Source organism: Mytilus trossulus, chromosome 3 (genome assembly GCF_036588685.1).
Source record: "Mytilus trossulus isolate FHL-02 chromosome 3, PNRI_Mtr1.1.1.hap1, whole genome shotgun sequence".
NCBI lineage: Eukaryota > Metazoa > Mollusca > Bivalvia > Mytilida > Mytilidae > Mytilus > Mytilus trossulus.
In genome coordinates, this window is record NC_086375.1 from 54,700,551 (window position 1) to 54,726,904 (window position 26,354).

The 26,354-nt window shown below is 30.4% G+C and overlaps 1 protein-coding gene across 3 annotated transcripts in view; it reads left to right on the forward strand.

The window, feature by feature from the left end:
• The window catches only part of LOC134711861 (beta-arrestin-1-like), a 65,068-nt gene that overhangs the window by 32,097 nt on the left and 6,617 nt on the right, over nt 1–26,354 (forward strand). For all 3 annotated transcript variants that reach the window (XM_063572805.1, XM_063572808.1, XM_063572806.1), the window contains exons 3-12: nt 717–777; nt 3,194–3,435; nt 8,818–8,877; nt 14,315–14,382; nt 15,072–15,207; nt 15,669–15,753; nt 17,597–17,669; nt 24,025–24,171; nt 24,549–24,635; nt 26,194–26,334. In XM_063572805.1, the coding sequence (XP_063428875.1) occupies nt 717–777; nt 3,194–3,435; nt 8,818–8,877; nt 14,315–14,382; nt 15,072–15,207; nt 15,669–15,753; nt 17,597–17,669; nt 24,025–24,171; nt 24,549–24,635; nt 26,194–26,334 (1,100 nt within the window). The remainder of the gene's footprint in view (nt 1–716; nt 778–3,193; nt 3,436–8,817; nt 8,878–14,314; nt 14,383–15,071; nt 15,208–15,668; nt 15,754–17,596; nt 17,670–24,024; nt 24,172–24,548; nt 24,636–26,193; nt 26,335–26,354) is intronic.

The following is a 26,354-nucleotide window of genomic DNA, read 5'->3' on the forward strand; positions in this document are numbered from 1 at the left end:
GAGAGTATGGCATCCTCTCACAGTAGACATTGAATTAAACGGCCCCATTCTGACAGGCCTAGTCTGCATATTTATACATTCTACACAGCCAAAGGGACACCCAACTGTGGCAAGGGTTTTATTGTTGGTTGGATGAAGACCAAGTGGAAAGCTAGTTAAAAGCCAACAACTAATTGAAAAATATTTATATGAGGGGCAATATGACATACAATTTTGTCCAATACTCCAAACAATTTGAATGATAGACTAGTGTAGAAATGACATTTGGTAATTAAAAAGTTTTGGTAAGTTCACATGCATCTACAGACGTTAACGTTTTGGTTTTCTACAATAAAAAAAAAATATTTATGCAAAAATTATGTGTAGGCATGTGCTTCGAAATGCATCTACGTCTGGATATAAAGAAAATGAACATAATGTCATGCATTATTTAAACATATTAGAAATTAATCATGGCTGTGCTAATACTGTACCATTTATGAAGTGTACAGAGGAGGGAAAGACACACACCTTATATAGATATATGATAAAGTGTATATATGATATGACTTTTCAATATCAATAATCCACCTGGCTAAGTTCTAGGGATTACCTTGGTGTCTTAGGTTGATACTGATGTTAATATAAAGCCATATAATACTCTCTATATTATCACATCATAAACATGTGATAATATCAATGTGATGTACTTTTTATATGATTCCATTATCTTTCAGATTACAGCCTACCTGGGAAAAAGAGATTTTATAGACCACATAACACACATAGATCCTATAGGTTAGTTACTGTGTGAATAAAGGAAAGATTTTTACCATGTTATGGACATTTGTAATTTCCAACTACTGTATAAAGTATATACGAGGCATTGAGTCAGAAAAATAAATGCTCTTGTTCACACAGAATTAAGGATTTATCACGAAAATTTCTAAAAAAAAATCAGTCTTGAAAATTTTTATATGAGGAAACAAATTAATTTGTATTTATTAAGTCAATTTACAAGCTTATAGTTTGATTGATAGTTGATTTTTGTGTTACGTCAAGTGGCAAATATTTCACGCATATTGAAGACAACGTATATTCTACAATGAATAATGATAATCAATATATATATCCAGTAAACAAGGTAGTCCATTTATTGATTGTCAATGCAGAAAAAAGATTTCAGGAATTACCCAAAATATTGAACAGTACAATAGCTAGAACACACATAGGTTACAGTACTGCCTTCTACATAAACGTATTTACACTTTTGGTATTGAGCTGTATCTTGCCTCCGAATGACCTTACATCACCTCCGAATAACCTTTTGACGTTAAGCAACAATCACTTTTTAGTTGTGACGTCATATGTTTTGAATTATGAAGTCAAAGTTTACGGGAACCTGTGTGATGTTATATAATGGCGGACAAATTTGCATACAAGTGTAAATATGTCTATTGAGCAAAACCATACTGCGTTAAAAGATATAAAAGGCTGCATCATAACAACATCATACCAGTAGCCAGGGGGTTCAGGGGGTTTGTACTGAAAATAAATAAGCACTGTTAAAGTCAACGTTCTGTTTGAATTGTGACTTTTAAAGTTGAGTTTGTGAGTCCAAATATTACCCCCTAGAATTTCCTGGCTACAGGCCTGCAAATGTAAAACAATTCAAATGTTTACTTCAAATGAATCACAGTAATTTTGTTTGAAATACTTGATATTTGAAAAAACAGATCTTAATAAAGTAATGATAGAAAAACTGACTAAAAAATTGGTTAATCATGTAAATGAAAACTCATGAGAATCTCGGTCGTAATACTGTAAATTCAGAAGTTATTGCGATGTTTTTATCATTGCAAAAAATGCGACAGGGTTATAATCGCGATAATTTAAACTTGCATTTTGAATTTTTGTTATATAAACTAAACAGGATTCTTCTCAATATTGCAAAAATCAAAATCTCAATAATAAATGCACGCAATAATTTTGGAATTTTCAGTAATGTAAGAGCAGGTTTCATGCACCTATTTAAATTTGAGCCAAGATATTTTCTGTGTTATGAATATTTCTTCAATTTATTGTGTTGTGTCTTTGTAAAAGTGTGTGTAGATCATATATCTATTATAGAACTGTGTATTAAACTATAAAATTCTAGCAGTCTTTTAAATTAGACACATACATCTAATGTATTCATAGGTTAACTGATTAAGATACATTTATTACATAAAGTTTGCTTTATTATACACAGAATCATTCTAAAATAAAATAAAAATCAATGTAAGCCTGAATTTAACATTCTTTTATAATGTAAAGTTTAATATCTGTTAATCATGGTGAAATGAATCCTTTTAAGTGTTGATTGGTTTGAAGAAACTTTACAGAAAATTTCCCAGGGCTTCGGCTCTAAATATCACTAGAATAATGAGACTGTTATAATGAAACCATTTCTAATCTTAGGTAATTCTGATCAGTATTTTAAGACTGATGTTAAATCTAGGAGTACAGACTCAGAAGGAAGATTGCTTTTCAGGTTGCTTTGATAAAACTTAAACACAAATGTCATTCTTTTCAAAATTGAATGGTATTTTATGTTGAAACAGAAATAAATCAGCCTCTTTTGTAAGATGTTTTTGTAGGATTACTCTGTTTATAAATACTGTCAGAATGGTTTCTGTCAGATCAATATAAATATAGGATATAAAAAAAAAATTATGCAATAAGATGAACAATAATATAAACAAACTAATTGCTTTATTCAAATCACAGTGCAAAGTCCTAAGTGTTCAAATCATAAAAGAATATAAGAGCAACAACCTTCAATTGTCCTTCAATTATCTTCCATCAAAATTATCACCATTACATATATACATAAGAAAATTACAGAACTTAAACAGTTATTGTTCAATATAAACATAAAAACCATAGCTATATTTGATAAAGATGAAAATTAGTACATGTATACAAATGTACAAAAATATATTTTAATGATTCCTGTTATCCATTTGTGTGCAAAAAAAGAACTGGTCTGGTGAGAAAAAAGATTAGAAGATAACTAAAATCTAAAAAAAAAAAAAATGAGTAAAGAACATAAGGCTTTCTGTTATGACAAAACATCATACTCATTAAAAAACCTTCTGTAATGACAAAACAAAAACACGCAGTATTAATTAAAAAATGTCTTAAATGAAATGTATAATTGATGTTATTTCAGATGGTGTAGTCCTAGTTGATCCAGACTATTTGAAAGAAAGAAAAGTTTTTGCACATGTATTGGCAGCTTTCCGTTATGGCAGGGAGGACCTTGATGTCTTGGGACTTACGTTTAGAAAGGACCTTTTTCTGGCCTCCATGCAAGTTTATCCACCTATTAAAGACCAACAAAGACCACTAACAAGACTTCAGGAAAGATTAATCAAGAAACTAGGTCCAAATGCTTATCCTTTCTTCTTTGAGGTAATTTTAAAGTTATTGTTTTCTTTATATATTTGGAATAAGATTTGATATGATTCTTATACATTTAAAACAAGAAACAAACACAGATACTGAATTAAAGGTTCCACATACCAAGTTAAACTCTTAAATTATTTGTCAGGTTTTGAGAAGTGTAAAATGAAATTGCGAATGGAATGAAACATTGAAACAATGTTTAGAATTTCGCTCATTATTTTTCATATTTCTGGATTTTAGTGAATAGAGATAGATGTTTTGTTATAAAAAATAAAACTAAGAAGATGTGGTTTGATTTCCAATGAGACAACACTCCACCAGAAACCAAATGACAAAGCAGTTTACAACTAAAGCGTGACGTATGGCAGTAAGCTATCAAAGAACCTGATTGACAAATGTAAAACAATTCACACAAGAAAACTTAACTGACTTTTGTACAAAACAATAAACAAAAACAAATAGAAAAGACAACAACAAATATCCACTGCATTATAGGCTCCTGACTTGGGACAGGCACATACAGAATGTGGCAAGGTTTTAAGATGTTTGCTCACTTGAAATACTTCTTTTGCCAACATATTAAAGAAATGTTCATATTATATTTAACTCCCTTTCAATTTTGACCATTTTTGAATGTGGCTAGAAACATCAGCCTACATAAATCTTAGCTTTCTTTTACTCTGATACTTGTAAGGCCATGATTATTTGTTTAATATCTTAATTGCCTCCCATGCATGTACATAAAACTCATGTTGGCCCGGTTCAAAACTTTTTAATCAGCAAATAAGATAACTGTAAAAGAATTTCAGATGTTCATTATAATTAATCTTTAAGGAATTGTTTTTAGTTAAATATAGCTGTATTTTGAAATAAAAGTGAATGATATTTGTATGTGAATAATAGGAGACATTTACTGGTTCATTTGTCAATTACTGTTCAAGTTAACACAATAAACTGTGATTAACTTCATTTCTTCTCAAACATTGGAAATCAAATTGTCTTTTAATTCATTTATGTGCAGTGTTAAGATAAGATGGTAGCAATAGTCCATTTCATCTATAGAATTGCCACAACATGTTTGATTCTGACAAAACATAATCTGATTAAATTAAAGGAAAACTTCTGTATTATACAGAGTAAGTCTTATACTTACCTACATATTTCTCATCATTACTATTTAAGGAATGACTGTAATATTTTTTCTGTCTATGAAGAAATAACATTAAAAAAATTTGGTGCACACTGAATTACGTGCGTAGCGGGTTATTTAACAGTGTGCACCACATTTTTAATGTTATTTTCGAATAGACAGAAAAAATATTACAGTCATTCCTTAAATAGTAATGAGATTAAGGTCCAATGTCCTTGCCCTAGGGTTCTATTGGGTGAATTTTAAATTAAAGGCAATTATAATATCAATCTCAAATAAGAGTACATTGAAATGATTACAAGCATAATATACCAATTCAAAATGTTTCAAATACATATTACAGATTAAGATAAGGACGTCTTCTTCCTAGCATGGATGCCTTATATAGCTATCTATCTATTCTGTAGACACATTGACAGATTTACTATTGGCCAACCCAACTCATATAAATACATTTCACTACAAAATATCTTCTGCTGTAGTTTATGGGTAATCAATTTTCTGTGAAGACATTTACAATAGAAAGAAGTCTGTATTTAATTTAAAAATAGACCAATCCAATCAGTGTACAGAATTGGTCACATGATATTAACACATTTTGTATTTAATGTGACCAAATTGTTTTGAACCAGTGACAGCTTAGGTATACAATCAATTGTTGTCCTCTTCTTTCCCGTGTATACATGACTATATATTGATTTGGCTTGCTAAAAAACATAACGTTCATAGGCGCTGGTTGAACTGCATCACAGCTATATTTCCTACAGGTGTTATTGACTCTTTAATGGAGACAGTTCTGTATAACACCAGTAAGGTTAATGTCTTTGCATTAATATAGGTGTGCATCAACAAAGTAGACAGCAAGAATATATAAACTGTGGATTCATTATTATTTGTTGGATACCAATTTTCGTGGATTTCGTGGGCACAGTCTAACCACGAAATTAAATATTCAACGAATGATAATTTTTCTTTAGGTTTGTATGCAGTCTTCTGCAAAACCACGAAATTAAATATCCATGAATATGCAAGTTTTTCTTAATCCACGAAAATTGGTACCCACGAAAATAAATGAATCCACAGTAGAACTTTTTGCTAACTTATTTTCTACATGAACCCTCATATAATAAGGAACAGATTTAGGGGACCTATGTTATCAAGTAGGATCAGTTGACAGGGTTAGAAACTATGATATTAACAGCTTAATCTTATTGTTTACAGTTTGATTGTAGTATTTACACCCTTTTGAATTTCATGCTATCAAATAGTATGCATTTTGGGTTTTCAAATATTTTTGCTGACAAGCGTATCTAATAAATATAAAAAAGAAAATGTGGTATGATAGCCAATGAGACTATTCTCCACAAGAGACCAAAATGACACAGAAATTAACAACTATAGGTCACTGTATGTCCTTCATCAATGAGCAAAGCCCATACCGCATATTCAGCTATAAAAGGCCCTGATATGTCAATGAAAAACAAGAAAACTAACGGCCCTTATTTATGTAAAAAAAATAAACAAAAAACAAATATGTAACATATAAACAAACGACAACCACTGACTTACAGGCTCCTTCTTGGGACAGGCACATACATAGAGAAAGTGGTGGGATTAAACTTGTAAGTGGGATCCCAACCCTAATGGTATATATATTCTTGAATTCTTTATGAAATTTCTTATCTGCTGTTTTTGAACTGATTTGACTCTGTTTGGGAGAAAAAAAATATTATCATAGGTTATAAAAGGAATTTCCCTTACTTTCATGTAGAAAAGTTTTTTTTATGAAAAAAAATGTTTAAAAAGTCTTTAATTTTGATTAATGTACCAAGTGACCGAATTTTAAGTGCATAGATTATTTAATAGAATCATAAACTAGATTGATAAATATGAACTGTGGAAATGATATGTTTAGAGGTTACCAAAAGAAAAATCTTTGACGTAGAACTGATTCTAATTATGGTTCTATTTTCACAGTATGACTTCAAAAATAAGTAATATATTGTAACATGAGGTAGTATATCTTTAAGATACAGGATAATGAGGTATGAAGCTATATTTGGTTGGTACAATGTATATCAATTTCTTTGCCATTCTCTATAAAGGTAGATTTATCTTCTTTAAGAATACCTTAAGACACATTACACATTGAGTCTGTGATCCTATTTTTATCAAAATTCTCTCATCAGCTTTATTTTTGCCTTGTAAGAGATAGACGTTGCTTTTTAGGGCAGCAGAGTAAAAAAAAAGTTGAATTACTGTCAGTACATCTCATTTTGATGACAATTTCAAGACCCTGCACCCTAGCTAGTGCATGGTCCAGCATCTTAAAATATATTAGCACTGTTGTCTGATTCTGAATTTTCTGCCAACAAGAGAGAGTTAATTTTATATGAAGAAGTATGAAGAAGTAAAAGAAGTACCCTATATTACCAGTTATAGGCTTTGGTCTCCATTCAAGTTAAATTAAATACCGTGAGTAGAGTTTGGTCCTCATACTTATCAAACAAAATACTGTAGGTTTTGTTCCACATTTAAATAATACTATATCGTGTAAGGAGGAATGGTGTCTTTCTTGTTTCTTTTTTCTTGTGGCTACTTAATACTGGCAATTTTTTTAGAATTAATTAAAGACAAAAAGGTGAAAGCGGTAATCATGCATCTAGTAGTTAACATTAGAAAAGGAATAAAATTTCTGGTTCAAATTATTTATATGTGTCTAAATACCCTTAATATGTAAAAGCTGATCTTCATTAAACAAGATATTATATGCCTATGACAAGTCCTATCTTAAATTTAGAGCTAGATATTATATGCCTTTGACAAGTCCTAGCTGAATTTAAGACCTAGATATTGTAATAGGTAAGCATTTAATGAACTGAATCTGTAGACAGTCTCTAGATTTATTTCTAGCAATGTGTAATAAAAAGAACTTATGTTTATTTATATAATGCAAAAAATGTAATAAGACCAGTTTCTGACTTGCAAATTGGTAAAAGTAATTTCCTGTGTCTAGCTGGTTCTGGTAACCATGTCAACATAAATCATATCTGTATTGTCTCTGTTGATAATGCAATACACCTAAACACTTTCTTATTGTCAAAATCATGACACAACTTCCGTTCAATAAATATATATATTTTTAAAATTGAAAAGTAAACTATTACAAAAGCGTCTTTTAAGGTTGATCTTGAAATAGTATCCAATACATTAGCTTCATTTGCATACAAATGTAGTAATGATTTACGAACAATCGTGCTTACATGATCAAGTTGTTTTACGCAATAGGTTATAAGAGATAAGTTAATAATTGTGTGAGTGGGCGAAAGTTTACTTGTTTACTGCATATTGATCAGGAAAAGACTCATTATATACTCAAATTTCTTTGTACACATTATATTTTATTCATGGGAATTTGTTAAAACACATTGTAATTTTTTAATGGGATTTTTTTAACAAGTACTTTGTGTTAATGTTTAATAAATGCATAAAAAAATACTCACATTTACATGTTTTTAAAAAAAAAAAGTATTAACATATATTTTGTCATTCAGTTTGTGAAATAATCTTGAATATTTTTTCCATTGCTGGTCAATATTATAGACACTTATAACAGTTCATTTAATAAGAAGAGTTCAAAAACAGGATTATGACCTGTTGCCAAACTCACATACAATTTAAGATGGACACACATTCATTGACATTTGAACATGAGATTTATGTCTGACCTTAAATTGTTTGAAAGTCTTTTAGATATGTAATTTTTTGCTGATATAATTTTAATCCTCTTGACCAATTATTTGACCATCCAGGGACTTACAGACATGGCAATATCTTTTGAACAAATTTTGATTGTTCAGTAGTACTTGTTAAAGCTCACCAGTTGAACATTTAAAGTTCTTATCCTATGTACATCCTTCAACAATGAGCAACATACTGTATAGTCAGCTATAAAAGGCCCCAAATAATTTTTTTTTTTAATCAATTTGAGATTCAACAACAAAAAAAACACAGCCTGATAAAACGATAAACAAAAAAAATCAAATAAGGTGATATGTAGTTGTTAACTTTTACGTCTTTTTCTTGTGTAGAGTTGTCTCATTGGTAATTATGTACACTTTATTTTGATATGACAGACAGCAACCACTAAATACTGACCTTAAAGAAACAAAAACTGATGAATGTGTAAAAAAATGATAATTTCATCATTTGTAAATAATGATTTTCTTTTGTTTCAGTTGCCACCCAATGCTCCGGCATCAGTTACATTACAACCGGCACCAGGCGATACAGGGAAGGTTCGTATTTCATTTACTTAGGTCGTAGTGCTATGTGTATTCAGAACTTCGAGTATAGTAGAGGTAGATACTGGTTACTCATCAATGTGACAGCATTCTAATACTACAAATTTTTAAATGGACAACAATTATTTCTGTCACACTTTCTCATGTCATAGACCTTACTTTATTATGATTATGAATTTGAACAAAGTGAACCAACACCTGAATTGGTTATCGTGCGGTTGGGTAATAGTGGGTGGATACCTTAAGGTATTCACAGTTATCTTTTATGGTCGACGTGTTTCGCCAATAAGTGTGGCTTCTTCAAGACGCCACACTTGTTGGCGAAACACGTCGACCATAATAAACTCTTGTTGTTGTCTTTGTTGTTTTATTTTATTTTATTTTGATCAGTAAAAGCTGTTATCCTAATGCTAGAAAGTTAAAGGTTAGGTTGACTTGCTTGGTGTGTTTGTATAAATGTTTGCTCAAGCATTTTAATTAAGATTGACATCTGCAATAAATAGATAACCATAGCTTCAACTTGTATGCATTTATAATGCTTAAGCAAACATTTATACAAACAAAGCAAGCAAGACAATCAAACCTTTAACTTGCTAACAATAGGATAACAGCTTTAATTTTTCAGATTTCTTATCCTTTGAAACTACAAGGTCAACTATATATGAAGTTTGCCTGGGAAACCCTTTATGTTTATTTCATAATAGTCATGGCATATTTTAATGTTGCGTAATAATGAAAATAGCAAACATTGTTTATAGTTCCCAGAAAGAACATGCTTAACTTGAACCCTTGGCCTGTTTAATCATGACATTAGCCAAACTGTTTCTTTAGCTACAAGATCCAATGATTTTATAATGAATTATGTTTTTGATACACAGTATAAGCTTGTTTAATTATTGCATTTCATTCATAAGGAGTTTTTCCTGAAAATGAGAATTCTTAGTTCTATGATGATTTGTGTATTTAGTTTTGGGTTCCATGATTACATTCATCCAGAAATTCTAGGATCAATATTTTCAAGCCAGAAACTTTTCTTATTAGAGTTTCATCTAGGAGAAATATTGTTGTGAAAAGTCTTTTTAGTATGATTGAGATGCATAACATTGAGTTGCCTTGAGCTATGTAGTTTTATGCTTGATTATTAACTGTAAACTCTTTAGGACTTCTTATGTCTTTTGTGTTTAAAAATAAACCTAATACCAAATACTGTTTACATAATAAGTACATGTATGAAGTCAAAATTTCTTAAAATTTAATGAAAATAAAGGTCTCATTGAACTGGTCTATTTAAGTTTGACTTTGACAAAACAATTGCCATCATTTTGGTTGTTAGACATCTTGTTTCCTCAATTTTTTTTTAAAAAACTGGTCATAGGTACAAATGCCAAAACAAGCATAAAAATAAAATACAGACAATGATGACCATTTATTATTTATATGAATAATCTTTTTATTACATGAAGGCAAAAAAAAAACCATTACTAAAAGCCATTTGAAAAAAAATGCATACCCACCAAACCCTGAATTACACAAAATTAGACTAAACAGCATCTTTAATTTCTATAATTTTAACAAATTTGCACCGAAAATTCTTTTCTGTATAAATTTCGTTTTTTACCTGCCAGTATTTGAAGTTTATTTGATAGAATCTAGTAATTTATCAGACTGAAGCTGTACAGTATTATCACCATATGTATTTTGACAAGATTCAATCATCCACAATCTTCTATGTTTCATGAGTTTAAAAATATATATATATTATTGCTTACATCCACTTCATTTGAACTTTGGTGGATAGTTGTTTCATTGGCAATCATACCACATCTCCTTATTTATATACTGGAGACGCTGAATTTTGTATCGCAATTTTTTGGTCAAAAGTTGAACTAAAGATATACATTTTGCACTTAGAAGTCTACTGTAACTTTGTAGTAACAGGTTATTTGGCATATTGATAATTTTGATAAATATTAATCACAATGATAAAAGAACATTAAAGTAAAGACTATTATGGTGTTCTGAAAGAGCAGAAATCAGGCCCAGATTGAGGCATGGGAGTGGGTGGTGGGCATGCCACCCCATAAAATTTGAAAAACATGGGTTGTAATCAGCTGATTAAAGCTATTTTGATAATTTTACCTGACAGATTTTTCCCCCTGATCTGCATAGCAAAAATTTAAAGTTTGCACTCCCCTTACCTAAAATCGTGCATCCTCCCCTGGAAATGATAACAGATGATTCTATTTGTCACACCGTGTGAACTATAATGATTGTGTCCTTAGTAAATCATACCAAGTTGGTTATCTGTATTGCAGCTCTGACACTATTGCCATCCTAAATGAATTGTATAAATGTTTTATGAGATTGTGTTTGCATTTGTTCAGAATAAAATACTGCCTGAATTTACACTTGGGATTAAAGTCATCATTTGTTATATTTGACAAACGAATCTCTCTTACATTTTTTTCTCATTTAATCTCCTGTCAACATCGTAATATTATAGCATGTTGGGAATTAATTCATGTCTGCAATTTATGAAATATGAAATTTAATTTGGAGGTTTATCTGGTTATTGCAGTTATAATCAGAAAGTTTGATGATTGCTTTTATTCTGTGATGGATTGAATTAGAAAACAAAATTATCTTTATGTAATACAAATTGTATAAAGTGTAAACTATCCCAACACTACCCATATTGTACCGAGTACCCAATTTTCACACATTTTGCATAGAAATTTAGGGGTATATTATATCTCTTGTGATAAAAGTAAAAGTTATGGAAATGTTGCATGTAACCTCTGCAAAAATAGATGTAGGAAGATGTGGTGTGAGTGCCAATGAGACAACTCTCCGTCCAAATAACAATTTAAAAAAAGGAAACCATTATAGGTCAATGTTCAGCCTTCAACACAGAGCCTTGGCTCACACTGAAACAACAAGCTATATAGGGCCCCAAAACCCCTAGTGCAAAACCATTAAAAAGTTTAAATGAGAAAGTATTTCAATGCCTAGTTTTGATAAAAAAAAAAAAAATGCATTATGTTAATTATCTGATTGGGTCAATACATGAATATTCACTTGGAACAGATAACTGGTGTTTTTATCCCTTTGGATAAGCAGTATCATATATCTCATGTTCATGGAGATTATTTAGCCCTGCTTGCATGAACCTTCAGTTATGGTTCATTGACTTTAAAAGTTTTGCTTATGATAAAAGAAGAATTGGTATGATTGCCAAATTCTCCACAAGACACCAAAATGACACAGAAATTTAACAACTATAGGTCGCCATACAGCCTTCAACAATGAGCAAAGCCAATACCACATCTTCTTTTTTCATTAGCAAAACTTCCAAAGTTAATGAACCATAACTGACCATTCTAGTTTGAGTGCATTGTTGTACAACAATTGAGCTTTTATCTTTTCTAGTTTGAGTGTTGTCGTGCAACAATTGGCCATTTATCTTTTCTACTTCGAGTGCATTGTTGTACAACAATTGGCCGTTTATTTTTTCTAGTTTGAGTGCATTGTCATGCAACAATTGGCCATTTATCTTTTTCTAGTTTGAGTGCATTGTCGTGCAACAATTGTCCATTTATCTTTTCAAGTTTGAGTGCATTGTCATGCAACAATTGGCCATTTATCTTTTTCTAGTTTGAGTGCATTGTCGTGCAACAATTGTCCATTTATCTTTTCTAGTTTGAGTGCATTGTTGTGCAACAATTGGCCATTTATCTTTTCAAGTTTGAGTGCATTGTCATGCAACAATTGGCCATTTATCTTTTTCTAGTTTGAGTGCATTGTCGTGCAACAATTGTCCATTTATCTTTTCTAGTTTGAGTGCATTGTTGTGCAACAATTGGCCATTTATCTTTTCTAGTTTGAGTGCATTGTTGTGCAACAATTGGCTATTTATCTTTTCTAGTTTGAGTGCATTGTTGTGCAACAATTGACCATTTATCTTTTCTAGTTTGAGTGCATTGTTGTGCAACAATTGGCCATTTATCAATGTTTGAGTGCATTGTCGTGCAATAAATGGCCATTTATGTTTTCTACTTTGAGTGCATTTTTGTACAACAATTGGCCATTTATCTTTTTTAGTTTGAGTGCATTGTCGTGCAACAATTGTCCATTTATCTTTTCTAGTTTGAATGCATTGTTGTGCAACAATTGGCCATTTATCAATGTTTGAGTGCATTGTCGTGCAATAATTGGCCATTTATGTTTTCTACTTTGAGTGCATTGTTGTACAACAATTGGCCATTTATCTTTTTCTAGTTTGAGTGCATTGTCGTGCAACAATTGGCCATTTATCTTTTCTAGTTTGAATGCATTGCTGTGCAACAATTGGCTTTTTATGTTCTGTGCATTGACTTGCAACAGTTGACTTAAGAATTGAAAATGCTGCTATTTATCAGTTGAATAGTGTTTGAACAAAATAAGAAAGAATCTGACGATTTTCTTAAAGTTGTTGTGTAATCTTTTCCTTTTGGCAAAGAAATCAAATGGATGTTTTATCAGATCTTATAAAAATGCTATACAGATTTTCACTGTGCATGATTGTAGAATTAAACATTGGTAAAATCGTGACAAAATATTGGGTTTTCCCTAATCAGATTGGATAATGAAAGTAAAGAGCTTAAGAGTAGAACTTCTTCTGAATGATTTATCATCTGTAATGATGGCGTGTTTTATTGCTTTGAATATCTTTTTTTTCTTCCTCTAAGTGTGTTTAAAACTAATTTGTTTTTTATCACTTTTGGATAAATGAGGTCATTGATTTTAATGTAGACAAACAAAAGTTAGAAGAAACTTAAGAAGGGTATTGATAAAAATAAATGTAGAAGAAAACTATTGCCAAAAGAAAAAGAAAGATGGAAAGACAAACCATAGTCCAGATAAAAGTGAAATTGAGCAACTTAATCCCCATTAATGATCTTAGGAGATCTCTCAGAAAGATTAGTAGTTCCTACTCCATCAGTGATACATATTCCATTGACTGCATTTATAATATAATGTAAATTCCATAGTGGATTTGTCAGATAGGTAATCTTAAGAAGCTACTGAATTTATATAAAAAAAAACCAGCACATGTAATTCTCAACTCTAAAGCTTGAAATGAAAATGTCTCAGGATAAAGGAAAAACAGGACTATAACTAATGAAACACAATAAAGAAGTAAATCTCCAAATACAACACAAAATAATATTATACAAAATAAGCAGAAAATCAGGTTAAAAAAATATGGTGAATTGAGGTCCTCATGAAATTTCAGACAAGGATTTATAGTTGATGGCATTATAGTCATAAAACAAAAGTTCAAAGGGTTAAGCAAACACAATTTAGTTTTTGCTGATATTCCGTATTTTGTTTACTTTTATGATATGAATAAAAGGAGATATACATATATTCTGTATATTTTATATTTTAGCCTTGTGGTGTAGATTATGAATTGAAAACTTATGTAGCAGAGAACCTCGATGAAAAGCCACATAAAAGGTATTTAGAAGTGATGTTATTAAAACCCAAATTTTATTATATTTTTTCGGTGTATAAATAGATATCAACTGAGTTTCATCATATTTATTCCTCAACAGAATCTGAAATACCTGTGTTCTTATCTGTTAATAAAACTTTAGAAGAGAGCTGCCTCTGTTTAATATTACATCATGATTTATCTGTACAAGGGTTGTATGTGATCTTGATATTTATTATTTTCATTACCGTAGATTGAATATGTTAGTTAAAAAGCATCAGTCGAATTCAGATATGCCAAAACCATCCCTGCAGATAGCTAGATTACTGTACACATGTGTAATGAATGTTCACTAATTAAACAACTTTAGGTGTTAAATTATATTTACCACTTTGCCATGACACTAAATTCAAATTAGTTGTATGTAAATGAAGTAAATGAATATATTTTAAAGCATAATATTATTATTTTTTTTAGGGCAGTCAAAATATTTTGATAAGATGTTTTTCTTTGTGATGAAGAAAAATATACTTTGAGTTGGACCAAAGATACAAAACCTTGATAAAAACTTTATTCCTGAACATGGCTGAGGAATGATTGTATATCTTCCAAAAAATATTTGATACATGTACGGAAAAAAAGGCATGATAAAGTTCTGTAAAATGTTTCGCACTATTGCTAGATTGTTTTTCTAAGATTTATTATCTTATAGGAATTCCGTCCGGTTGGCAATTAGAAAGCTTACATATGCCCCTGAAGAACCGGCCCCACAACCAAGTGCTGAGGCAACCAAAGAATTCATGATGAGCCCTGGCAATATAAAACTGGAAGCATCATTAGATAAAGAAGTACAGTATCAGTATACATTGTAAAATATATCTGGAAGTCATTGCTTCTGTTTAGCCATTTGAATACAATATTTCAACAAATGATATAGTGATCATAATGAAATTTAGCTTTGAAGTTTTGTAATCATTTGCTCAAAGTCTTTGACTTTCACAAAAGCTTGCTCTACATAGTGACTGTATTAAAAAAGTCTTAATTCAGTCAATATAACTTTCTGGTTAAATAATAATATAACCTTGTAATAGCACTGTATATAAAACAGGGGTCAAAACAACAATTTCTTTTCCTGATATAGCTCTACAAAACTTTTATTTTTGTTGTTCTTGAGAGTTTATTTTGAAAAATTGTAAAATAAAGTTTTAAAAACTGGTTTGTTTTTTAAAAAGCATAAAAGATGATGCTGCAAAGTAAAACCACAAAATGATCAGCTTTTAAAAGGAAATGCTTTTTTTTTATTTTTCAGAAATACTACCATGGTGAAAGTATTGCAATTAATGTTCTGGTGGATAATAACACAAACAAGACAGTCAAGAAAATAAAAATTTCTGGTAAATTATAACTGTACCTTACATATATAAATAGACATGATGGATAAAATTGAGAAAAGAAATAGGGAATGTGTCAAAGCAATAACAACCTGACCATAGAGCAGACAGCAGCTGAAGGCCACCAAAGGGTCTTCAATGTAGCGAGAATTCCAGCACCGTAGATAGATAACTATTTGTAAAGACTTTTGTAAAATTTGATTTACAATTGACATCTTTATACTGTACAATGTAGGATCATATCAATCTGCAAAAAGGTCAATAGGTCATCACAAAGATAAATATACAATATATTCAATTGAATCTCTGAAACAACAATAATTTGAATAATGTATGGTCTTGCCGATGGCTTTGGAAGTTCATTGTTTTTGTGCATCCTTAACAAAGTTTTCTCTTTCTGTTAATTCCATCTTTAATATTTGTGTTATATTGTGTCTGAACCATATTGCTCATGACTAAGGTTAGGTATGCCCCTTACTTTAGATCTTATTTGCTCATGACAGGTTAGGTATGCCCCTTACTCTAGATCTTATTTTGAAGTCCAAGGACATGTTTGATATATATATTATAACTGTTTTCAGTTTATACTATTTTGTGTCCAAATTAATGTCTAGTAGTTCAAGGTACAGCTGAGACATTTATTGATAATTTGTCAAGGTCATATTAAGAATTTCAAGGTCTAAGCTTATTCATGTATTGATAATTTATCAAGGTCATATCTAGAGGTTCAAGTTCTAAGCTGATATGCCTTTTGGTATTTTGTCTGGGTCATATCTAGTAATTTCAAGGCCCAAGCTGATACATATATTGGTATTTTGTGTAAATTATAACTAGAATTTCAATGCCCATGTTTAGAAATGTATTGGAATTTTGTATAGGTCATATCTGGAAATTCAAACGTCATGTTGAGACATGTATTGGTATTTTGTGTAGGTCATATCCTATTTTGTGTAGGTTACTTATGTGTGTACCTTCTGTTGTCTGTTTCTAGTTTTTTTCCATTGAAAGATAATGAGGTAAACTTTGTAAAAGAGTATTCAAGTTAGGGGAATGCCAGTACAGCAATGTATCAGTTTTAGGAGTAATAATAATTTAGATGAAATATTATTTTAATGACAATTATTAAGAACATCTGTTACAGTTCAAAAGCTAATTTTTGACCCAAAGCTTTTCTAGATTCATGACATAAGTATGAAATAACTATATAATATGTTATTTTGTTAGCTTGTCAGCATACCGAGATATGTTTGTTTCAAGTCTCATTTTATGATTTTGAGACAACAAAATTTTCATCGGAATCGTAAGTTAATGGTATTAATTGTGCCTGAATTCCTGATGTTAATTATAAACCATCATGCACACTACCTTATATTGTAATCAGACAAATCTACCTTACCCTCATACAGACCCTCATACAGATATAGAATGAATTATATAACGAGCATGAATAAACTCAATGTTTTATATACTACGATATAGAAATATCAGAAGAAGAATAACTACATGGCAGAGTTTACCTTGTTACATTGGTTTACAGTTTTTGTCAGACTGCTAATAATGTCCTAAAGTAAGACACTGAAGTTGTCATTTTCAACTCTTAATCTCTACTGATTAGTTCTCTTGAGATTAAAGAATGGCGGACCATCAATAATAAGTTGGCATCAATTGTTTGAGACTTTTTTCAATTATGCTGACATGACTACCAATATTTATAATACCCACTAATTTTAGGATTCTAATAAGATGTGTTTACGAAGTATATGTAATATTATATAACACAATATAAATATTTGCACAAGTTTATATATGTTGTTTTATAAAGCATGGTTTATCTTTTGCACTACAGTTCGACAGTTTGCAGACATATGTTTATTTTCTACTGCTCAATACAAGTGTACGGTGGCAGAACTGGAAAGCGAGTAAGTGTAACCTATATTGGCACAAAACAGGAAAGGTGACTGTACACATCTACAAAACTCTGCACTTGCAGATATTTTATTTTTGGAATAACTTCTTTTTTTATAATATTATGTTTTCAAGTTCCGATTCTGCTTTCAAAACTTACACATTTATGTTATTGTCATAGACTAAACAACTACATTCTGAAATGCTAATTTTCAATACTGGATAGCTCTTACTTTTTAAATTTAAGGGATTGAAAAATACATCAGGGACCTAAAGTCACCCTTGTCCATGGGAATGTACATACAAAAAAGGTTATTTTAAGTTCAAATTGTCAAAGTAATTTGAAATGTAAATGTTGTCATAATCAAATGTAAACTAAATGGAAATGAAACTTCACCCATTTCACTTCAATCGTTCCATAGTTATGCCTTTAAAAATGAAGAAAATAACCAGATATTGTAATGCAACTCAAGAAATTGTGTACAGTTAAAAATAGAATGTCACATATTTTCAAATTTATACCCTTAAATTATGAAATTACACAAAATTCAGGGCAATTTCTAAATCTAATAGCATGCCACACTCGCTTAATTATATTACACAAATGGTTCAGTTTGTGGTTTTCAGATATCTATTGGGTGCTAAGGAATCCAAACTCATTTTCTTATGATCTCTTTTTTATTTAGACAAACCTTGTTTAAATTGCATTAATATAACTGCTATCTCTTTAAAATATTATTTGTCTGACTGCATGATTTGCCTTTAATTATTTGTATTGAGTTTTGTATTCACTAGAATATATAAAAATATCTGTTTTCTTTTTAAAGAATGAATTTCATTTGTCTTCTTATAGTATATCAAAAAGGTAAACATTTTTCATTGCAGCACAGTAATTTAGAGCTACATATAACCAGTATACATATTATATATATATATATATTTTTGTCTTTTCACTTGTATTAATTAGATCAGCAAAAAGGTAGTGATATGGGGTAATATTTGTTGTTTATTTTTATCCTCAATTAATAGTTTTATCTCCTTGATAATACAATTTTAAATTAAAATGTCAATAAAAGCACACATTTTTATATAACCAATGCTGAGAGTTTCTAATAAGTGGAGGACTTTCAGGTGATATGTGTAGATCTGAATGAAGAATTACTCGCCAGTGCTATTTTGCAATGTTGGCTTTTGGTTACAGTTTGATACAGATTGCTGTGATAAAAAAACAATGCTTGCTAGTGAAAACTATTAACTATGACACCAAACAAAATTTTGTCATTTTGGAACCCTCATGAATACATGATATTTTGTAAGTAATTTGCAAAGCTTATTTAGTTCTTGATAACAAATTATCTTGTTCTCATTTATTCTCCGTTTGATATATGTTGATCCTATGTAACGCCTAACTTTACTTATAATACTTAACTGTGGCATATTGCATCATGCCATACTTTACTCCACAAATACTCATTACATGAAGTTATTATGGAATAAATACACAGCTATTACACTGATAACATATATATGATTATATTTTGTCTATTACTAAAACACACTTCAGAGATAAATACAACATTGCATTATCACAAGTAATTTTTTTATAATTTGTCATGATATTGACTACAGGGTTAGCATACCACAGTTCTAACTTCTTATTATACAGCAAAATTTTGTCATCTATATAAGTAGAATGTCATAAATTAAAATTAAAATGACGTTGCAGAGGACATGGAAATACTAGTCATACGATCTTGTTAGTGCTCTCACATATACAGTTTTTGTCAGTTTCTATGAAACTTATATCATAGGTTTTAATCAGCAATGTCTTAGACAAGCTTGAAAATCAGTCCCAATCAATTATTTTTAAAAGAGTTATGGTCCTTGGAAACTTTAATTATTTGGAAAATTGCATGCTTAGCACTCTCATGCGTAGAATTCTTGACAGATCTTTGTCAAGCCTTCAACACTTTGGTCCCAGAAAGCGCGACATAGGGATAGTGATCTGGCTGCTGCAGCATTGGCAGCTTTAGCTCACTTCTTAAAAGCTTTATATTTTAGTAGGTGGAAGTCCCGGATGCTTCATACTTTGTATATGGATGCCCCATGTTAGGAAGTTTCCATCAGTCTCATGTTCAATGAATTTTCATGGTTCAGTGACTAATTGAAAAAAAAGTTAAGTTTTTTGTAATGTTAAATTCTCTCTTATGAGTAATAGGATAACTATATTTGGTATGTGCGTACCTTGAAAGGTCTTCACTTGACCTCAACTTCATTTCATGGATCAGTGAACAAGGTTAAGTTTTGGTGGTCAAGTTCATATCTCAGATACTATAAGCAATAGGTCTAGTTTATTCGATATAAAGAAGGACTGTTTTTAAAGGTGTATATGTCCAAATGGCAGCTGTCATCAGAAATTGACCTCATTTTCATAGTTTAGTGGTTATAGTTCAAGTTTTTGAGTTTTGGTCTGTTTTTCTTATACTGTATGCAATATGTCTACTATATTTGGTGTCGGAATTATTGTAAGGTGTACATGTCTAGCTGGCAGGTGTCATCTGACCTTGACCTCATTTTCAGTGGTTCAGTGGTCAAAGTTAAGTTTTTGAGTTTTGGTCTTTTTTCAAATACTATATGCAATAGGTCAACTATATTTGGTGTATGGAAATATTTTATGATCTATATGTCAGTCGAATAGGTTTTATTAGACCATGATCTCATTTTCACGTTTCATTGCTCAGTGATGATTTTTTGTGTTTTGATCTGCTTTTATTAAGATATAAGCAATTAGGTCAACTAAATTTGTTGTATGAAAGATTTTTTTAGCTGTACATGCCTGCCTGGCATGGTTCATCTGACCTTGACATCATTTTCATGATACATTGGTTAATGTTAAGTTTATTTGACAGTTGTAATATAGCTTTATAATTAGGACTATCAACATAATATCAATGATTAGTAAAGAAGGCGAGACATTTTAGAATTTATCATGTTTATATTTGCAATATCTTGGAGGAGTTTGAAAATGATAGTTTGCAAATTGAAATTAAGTTGATAAACGATGATTATGCATGTATGATCATGAATCGAATAAGTCAAATCATGTTATGACACCTGCACTCATGTTTGTTGTGAATGATTTCAATTGTTATCAAATTTTTAATAGTAGTCTTATGATTTCTTTTTGATGATTTTCACTACTGTCTTTATAGAGTTATTGGACCTAAATCTCCAAAAATAAGCATTTTTTTTCACATTGACTCATTTCTGTAGTATGTTTAATGACCCCAAATGGAGCATATTGTAACATGTTGCACAACACTCCCATCTTAAAAAACTAACTTATTCATTTTGATTGGGGTTATTGGTCATTGGCCACATAGGATTGTTTATAATGGTGTTCAAATATTTCAATGGTATTGTGTCAACTTTACTGAAAAGAGAGTTTATAAAATTTTATAGTCGATGACCAGCAAATAATCTTCAATAATTGTAGATCGCTAGAAACTGAAAGAAGGAGAGAAGTCTAAAGACCAAATAGTTTCTTTTATAATTAACTTTCATGTAGATTAAACCTGTATTATTTTTCCCTTCCAACATGACATCCCTTGCTTACTATAAAAATTATTTGGTGGTAAAAGTATAATTTTAATTAAGTTAATATCGTATATGGGAAAATATAGAACAAAAATATTTTCTGTAATTGCTTTGGTGAAACAACTTGATTTATGCAACTTTAATCTTTCCTTGTGCAAGTATGGCTACAGAATGACTTTCTCTGGGTGTGTGATAACTCTTACCACATTAAAATAAAATAATAGTGAAAAATTTACAAAAATTTGTATTAATAGATTTTTGAGAATGTCCAAACAGTGGGTATAAATCTAAATCAGTCAAACAGGGGATATGAAATATCATCTATTCTGTTAGAAGTAATAATCTGTAGGATTTTTGTTTTATTCTGATTGGTTTCTTGGAATGTAATTTTCTAATAAAATAAGTTACGAAATCCTATCTGTTTTCATTGGTAGTTTTCACAGACCTTTCGAGCATTGGTATGAAATATTTTGAACGTTGTTAAATTTGATTTATTTTATTTTAACAAGTCTTGTTTTTGTTACGGTTGTTGAATGAATTGTGTGTACTGTTTAGAAATACATGTTTCCCTAAAAGTGTCTTACAATTGAATATATTGATTTATGTTTTCTTATAAAATAGAATTTTTTATCTTAGAATATGTTAACAATTAAACTCTATTCACATTGAACATAGAAGAGTCAGTGTTTTGAGACATTGCCTTTGTTAGGGAGAAAATATAAAGTAAACAATCAAGTCTTAAGTGATTAGATGCTAAGTTTTATATTTATGTTCTCAAGGGTCAAATGAAACGGAAGATGGCGGTATTAAGCTCTGGAAAATTCTTCAATTTGTTTTGTTTGTTATTGCTGTGTATTACTTGTGATAATAGGATTAAAATGTTGGTTTCTAGAGGGATTATGGTAAAATGTTGGTTTCTAGGGGGATTATGGCAACCAAGTAAGGTTGAAGTGACATGATTCTATTTCTTGATTGTTCTTTTATAGTAAGAGTTTTTACAAGGAAATTGTTAAGTGCAACATTATAACCCATTTAACATACTTCTCTTTATAATATTATTTTTCAGATATACTTTTGATACAAAAATACTCATATAATGAAACAATTGGGAACACCAGACTGAGAAAACAATGCATTCATTGACAAAGAACTACTTTTACTTTCTTTTCCAAACAAGGATATTTTACCTCCCTTTCTGGAGACTAACATTAAGAAACAAAAATTTATATGCACCTTTGGATTTGTATTCCCATTGATATTAAGAGAAGACCTCATTTTGTGTGTCGTTTCTCTTCCTTCCACAAGAAATTCATCAACATGCCTCTGTGTCCTATAGGTAACATGCATAGTCCTATTTGTTATCCATTCTTATGATCATTCAGTTTGGGTTATTTTGGGAGAGAGAAAAAATATGCATCTGGATATTGTTTCCATCATTGGACGAAATTTTCAGTCCAACTAGACTTCCGGTTTACAATTTTCTGTACATTTTATTCATAGTATTTGTATATAAAGTACAGAAAACTGTAAACTGGAAGTCTAGTCGAACTGAAAATTTCGTCTAATGACGGAAACAATATCCAGAAGCATTTTTTTCGTTTTTCTCCCAAAATAACCCAAACTGAATGATCATAAGAATGGATAACACATGCGACTGACTATGCATGTTACCTATATGACACAGAGGCATGATGATGAATTTCTTGTGGAAGGAAGAGAAGCGACACACAAAACGAGGTCTTCTCGTTTAATAGTATAGATACCAAAATTTAATAAATCATAAACGACTCAAATGTCCTTTTCCCTTCTCTTTCAGAAATTCCTCCTTCATGCTAATATTGTACTAATGATTTGTGTCATACATATTATGAGTTAAGCATTGTTTTTAAAAGCGGCTGTTTTATCCATTCCCAATACATACTTACTCATAAGTCATACAAGATACTGACTCATTTATCTAGTTAGATCAACATTCCCAATACATACACCCGTAAGTCATACAAGATACTGACTCATTTATCAAGTTAGATCAACAGCTTAAATGTCATATAATTGCATAAAATAAACACTTTAAAAAGAGATTATTTTACAATTATCTGATTTTTTGCCTTCTTTTTCTCTACATCCATGTGGTTGTATGGTGTTTTGATGGCAATACCATTGCTTGCTGACGAAAGTTGCTGTGCTTGCTAATATTATGCTACCCTTGATAACCAAGCCAAAAATGTTATAAATAATGTGTCTATACTTTCCTTGTCCAAGTGTTATGGAATATCCTTTGATTAAAATGGGCTGTTGTTACATGAGAGAAAAAGATACTTGGGTTGAATCCATTGCAGGTAAAATTCAAAAAAGATATTTAAATTCATTGGCTATTTTTATTTTATTTATGTTATTTTATTTTTTTGCCTCTCTTCTGAATATTGATATTTTGTGACTATCACTAACAAACATGAATACATGTACTACCGGTTTACAGAGAATCTTTTTGAGGTTAATGGTAAGTCTTGGGGCTCAATTAGAAAAGACTATCAATTCTGAGATAGAGCTACATCATACTTTATAGTATTTGAGATGCAAAATTTACCAAAAACTTTTGTTATGGATACATTTTATACAATATTCAGTGATGTTTGTAATAAAGTTTCTTTTTAGAAAATCTTCTTTATTTGTTGGATATTGAATGTTTAAAATTTACTTGTTGACTTAACATTGTAATTTTTTTTCAGCATTTTTATATTGTAACAATAACTTATATTTTTATTTTTACAGAGAAGGATTTCCTATTCAACCTAGTCAAACTGGATTTTGTAAAGTATACCACTTAACTCCATTATTAACCAATAATCGGGATAAACGGGGTTTAGCCTTGGATGGTAAACTAAAACATGAAGATACTAATCTTGGATCTTCAACCATGTAAGTCTTTATAGCAAGAGTACACGAAATAAGTTGGAAAATAAGAATACAGCAGCAAGTATATAAATATATAGATACTTAAAAAAAATAATGCATTAAATAAAAGGATAATTTGATAAAAATGAAAAAATGAAATTTGTGTTCAGTTACTTTTAGTTCACTGTAAAAAAAGATTTTTGATAGTACTTATAGATTTTATTATTTTATACAAGAGCTTTTTATACAAGAGCAATTTTGTGACTTCAATGAAATTTAAAAAATCACTACTTGAATTACAATTTATTTGTTGCAGCATTGAAGTAACAAATATAAGCCAGAACCAATATTTGACATGTTATATATAAACTATTTGACATGTTATATTGAAACTATTTCAGAATGACAGAGACATGTCAGAAAGAAAACTTAGGGATTGTTGTGTCATACAAAGTTAAAGTTCGTCTCATCTTAGGATTTGGATCAGGGTAAGAATTGTGTATTGTTGTTTGAATCGTGTTAATTTGACTAAAAATAGATTCATATGATGTCAAAAGCACAAACTATAAAAAAAGAAGACGCAGGATGATTGCCAAAAAGACAACTCTCAGAGTGGACGTTCTTGTACATCTAAACAACAAAAAGACACAAAGTACAGATCTGAGAGTACACACAGTTACTGACATCTAGTTCAAAACCAATAACAACTAATAAAAAAACATGCATCTAAGGCTACTTTACTTTGAATCAGATTAAAGGTAAGACAGAAAACCTTGTTAACTTAATCAATCTTCAAAGTGAAGCAACAAACCTCAAAGATGAACTTTAGATGTGCTATTTTTGGTGGCAGCTACCTCTAATGTTTAGTCATTGATATTTGGTATGCTATAGAACAAGCATTAGCACTTCTCATTGCCATGATGATTTTTTTCCCCTTCCCTTCTCTATTTGTCTATTGACTTAGAAACTTTCACATAGTTTAAACATTGAAGTTTGTTGTCAGTTTAAAGGAAACACTCTAGATTTGATAAATCTTTAGTATGGCTATATTGGCATTGGCATATCTCATTTTAATTGAGATTATTTGGCCTGTCTCCCTCAATCATGATATATTTACTTTGAAACTTCTGTAAATTTACATGATTTAGGTTGTGATTACTTCAGTTCAAGGGAACCACTTATGATTAATTTTAGATATTTGGTGTGTAGTTGTAACGACTAGGGTGTATCTTATCTGCAGAGATTGTTAGGCCCTGTACCTTTAGTCATGGTTCATTGACTTTGAATAGTTTGCATATTTTAAATGTAAGAGTATTTTTGATTGTAGTAGTTGCATTTTCTATAAAGTTGCATGCAGGCGAGACATGTCTCTGTTTCAATAGTAACAGTACAAAGAGTATAAAATTCTAGACATCCTATTCATGAGTTTAATCAATAAAATATATATCAAATCTACTTTGTTCAAGTCATATCAAGAATTGGAGTTATCTTACTTTGCCCAGAGTTTTACATGTTTTAGTTTGAGAAAGAAAGAAATCTCTGATTCATAGTTGTGCATTTCAAAACTTAATACAATGCAATGTTGAATTATTAGTTCACGCTGTAAAATTGATGGAACTTTTACCCAAAAATGCTCACAAGCACTTTGATTCTTTCATTTTTGATTGTCAAAGTTGTCCGCAGCAAGTCATCCATTAAATTTTTGTCCCCTGCACATGATTTTGCGAGGGATATAGAATTATGAGCCTTCCATCTGTCTGTCAGTCTATTTGGTCATGTTAGAGCTCTCACTGGTATACTTCTTGCCAGCTTTAACAAAAACTTATACTATAGGTGAATATCAGCACATCACACCAACCTAAATGCTACAAAATTTTTGTTTAACGAATTGCATGATTTTCATATATTTGGTTTCCTCACACAGTATGAATTATCAGTGATTTCTCACAGTATGAATGATTTTAATTTTCACTGATTTCTTACAAAGTATAAATGATTTAATTTTCAGTGATTTCTTACAAAGTACGACTTATTTTATGTTTTCAGTGATTTATCCGTAGAACTGCCATTTACATTGACACATCCAAAGCCTCTGGAGTCTCCCCCTCCGTCAAGATCAGTGAGTTTGGTCCCAACAGAGGACGGTGATGTTCCAGTGGACACTAATCTTATACAACTGGACACAAAGTAAGTATTAGGAGATTTAT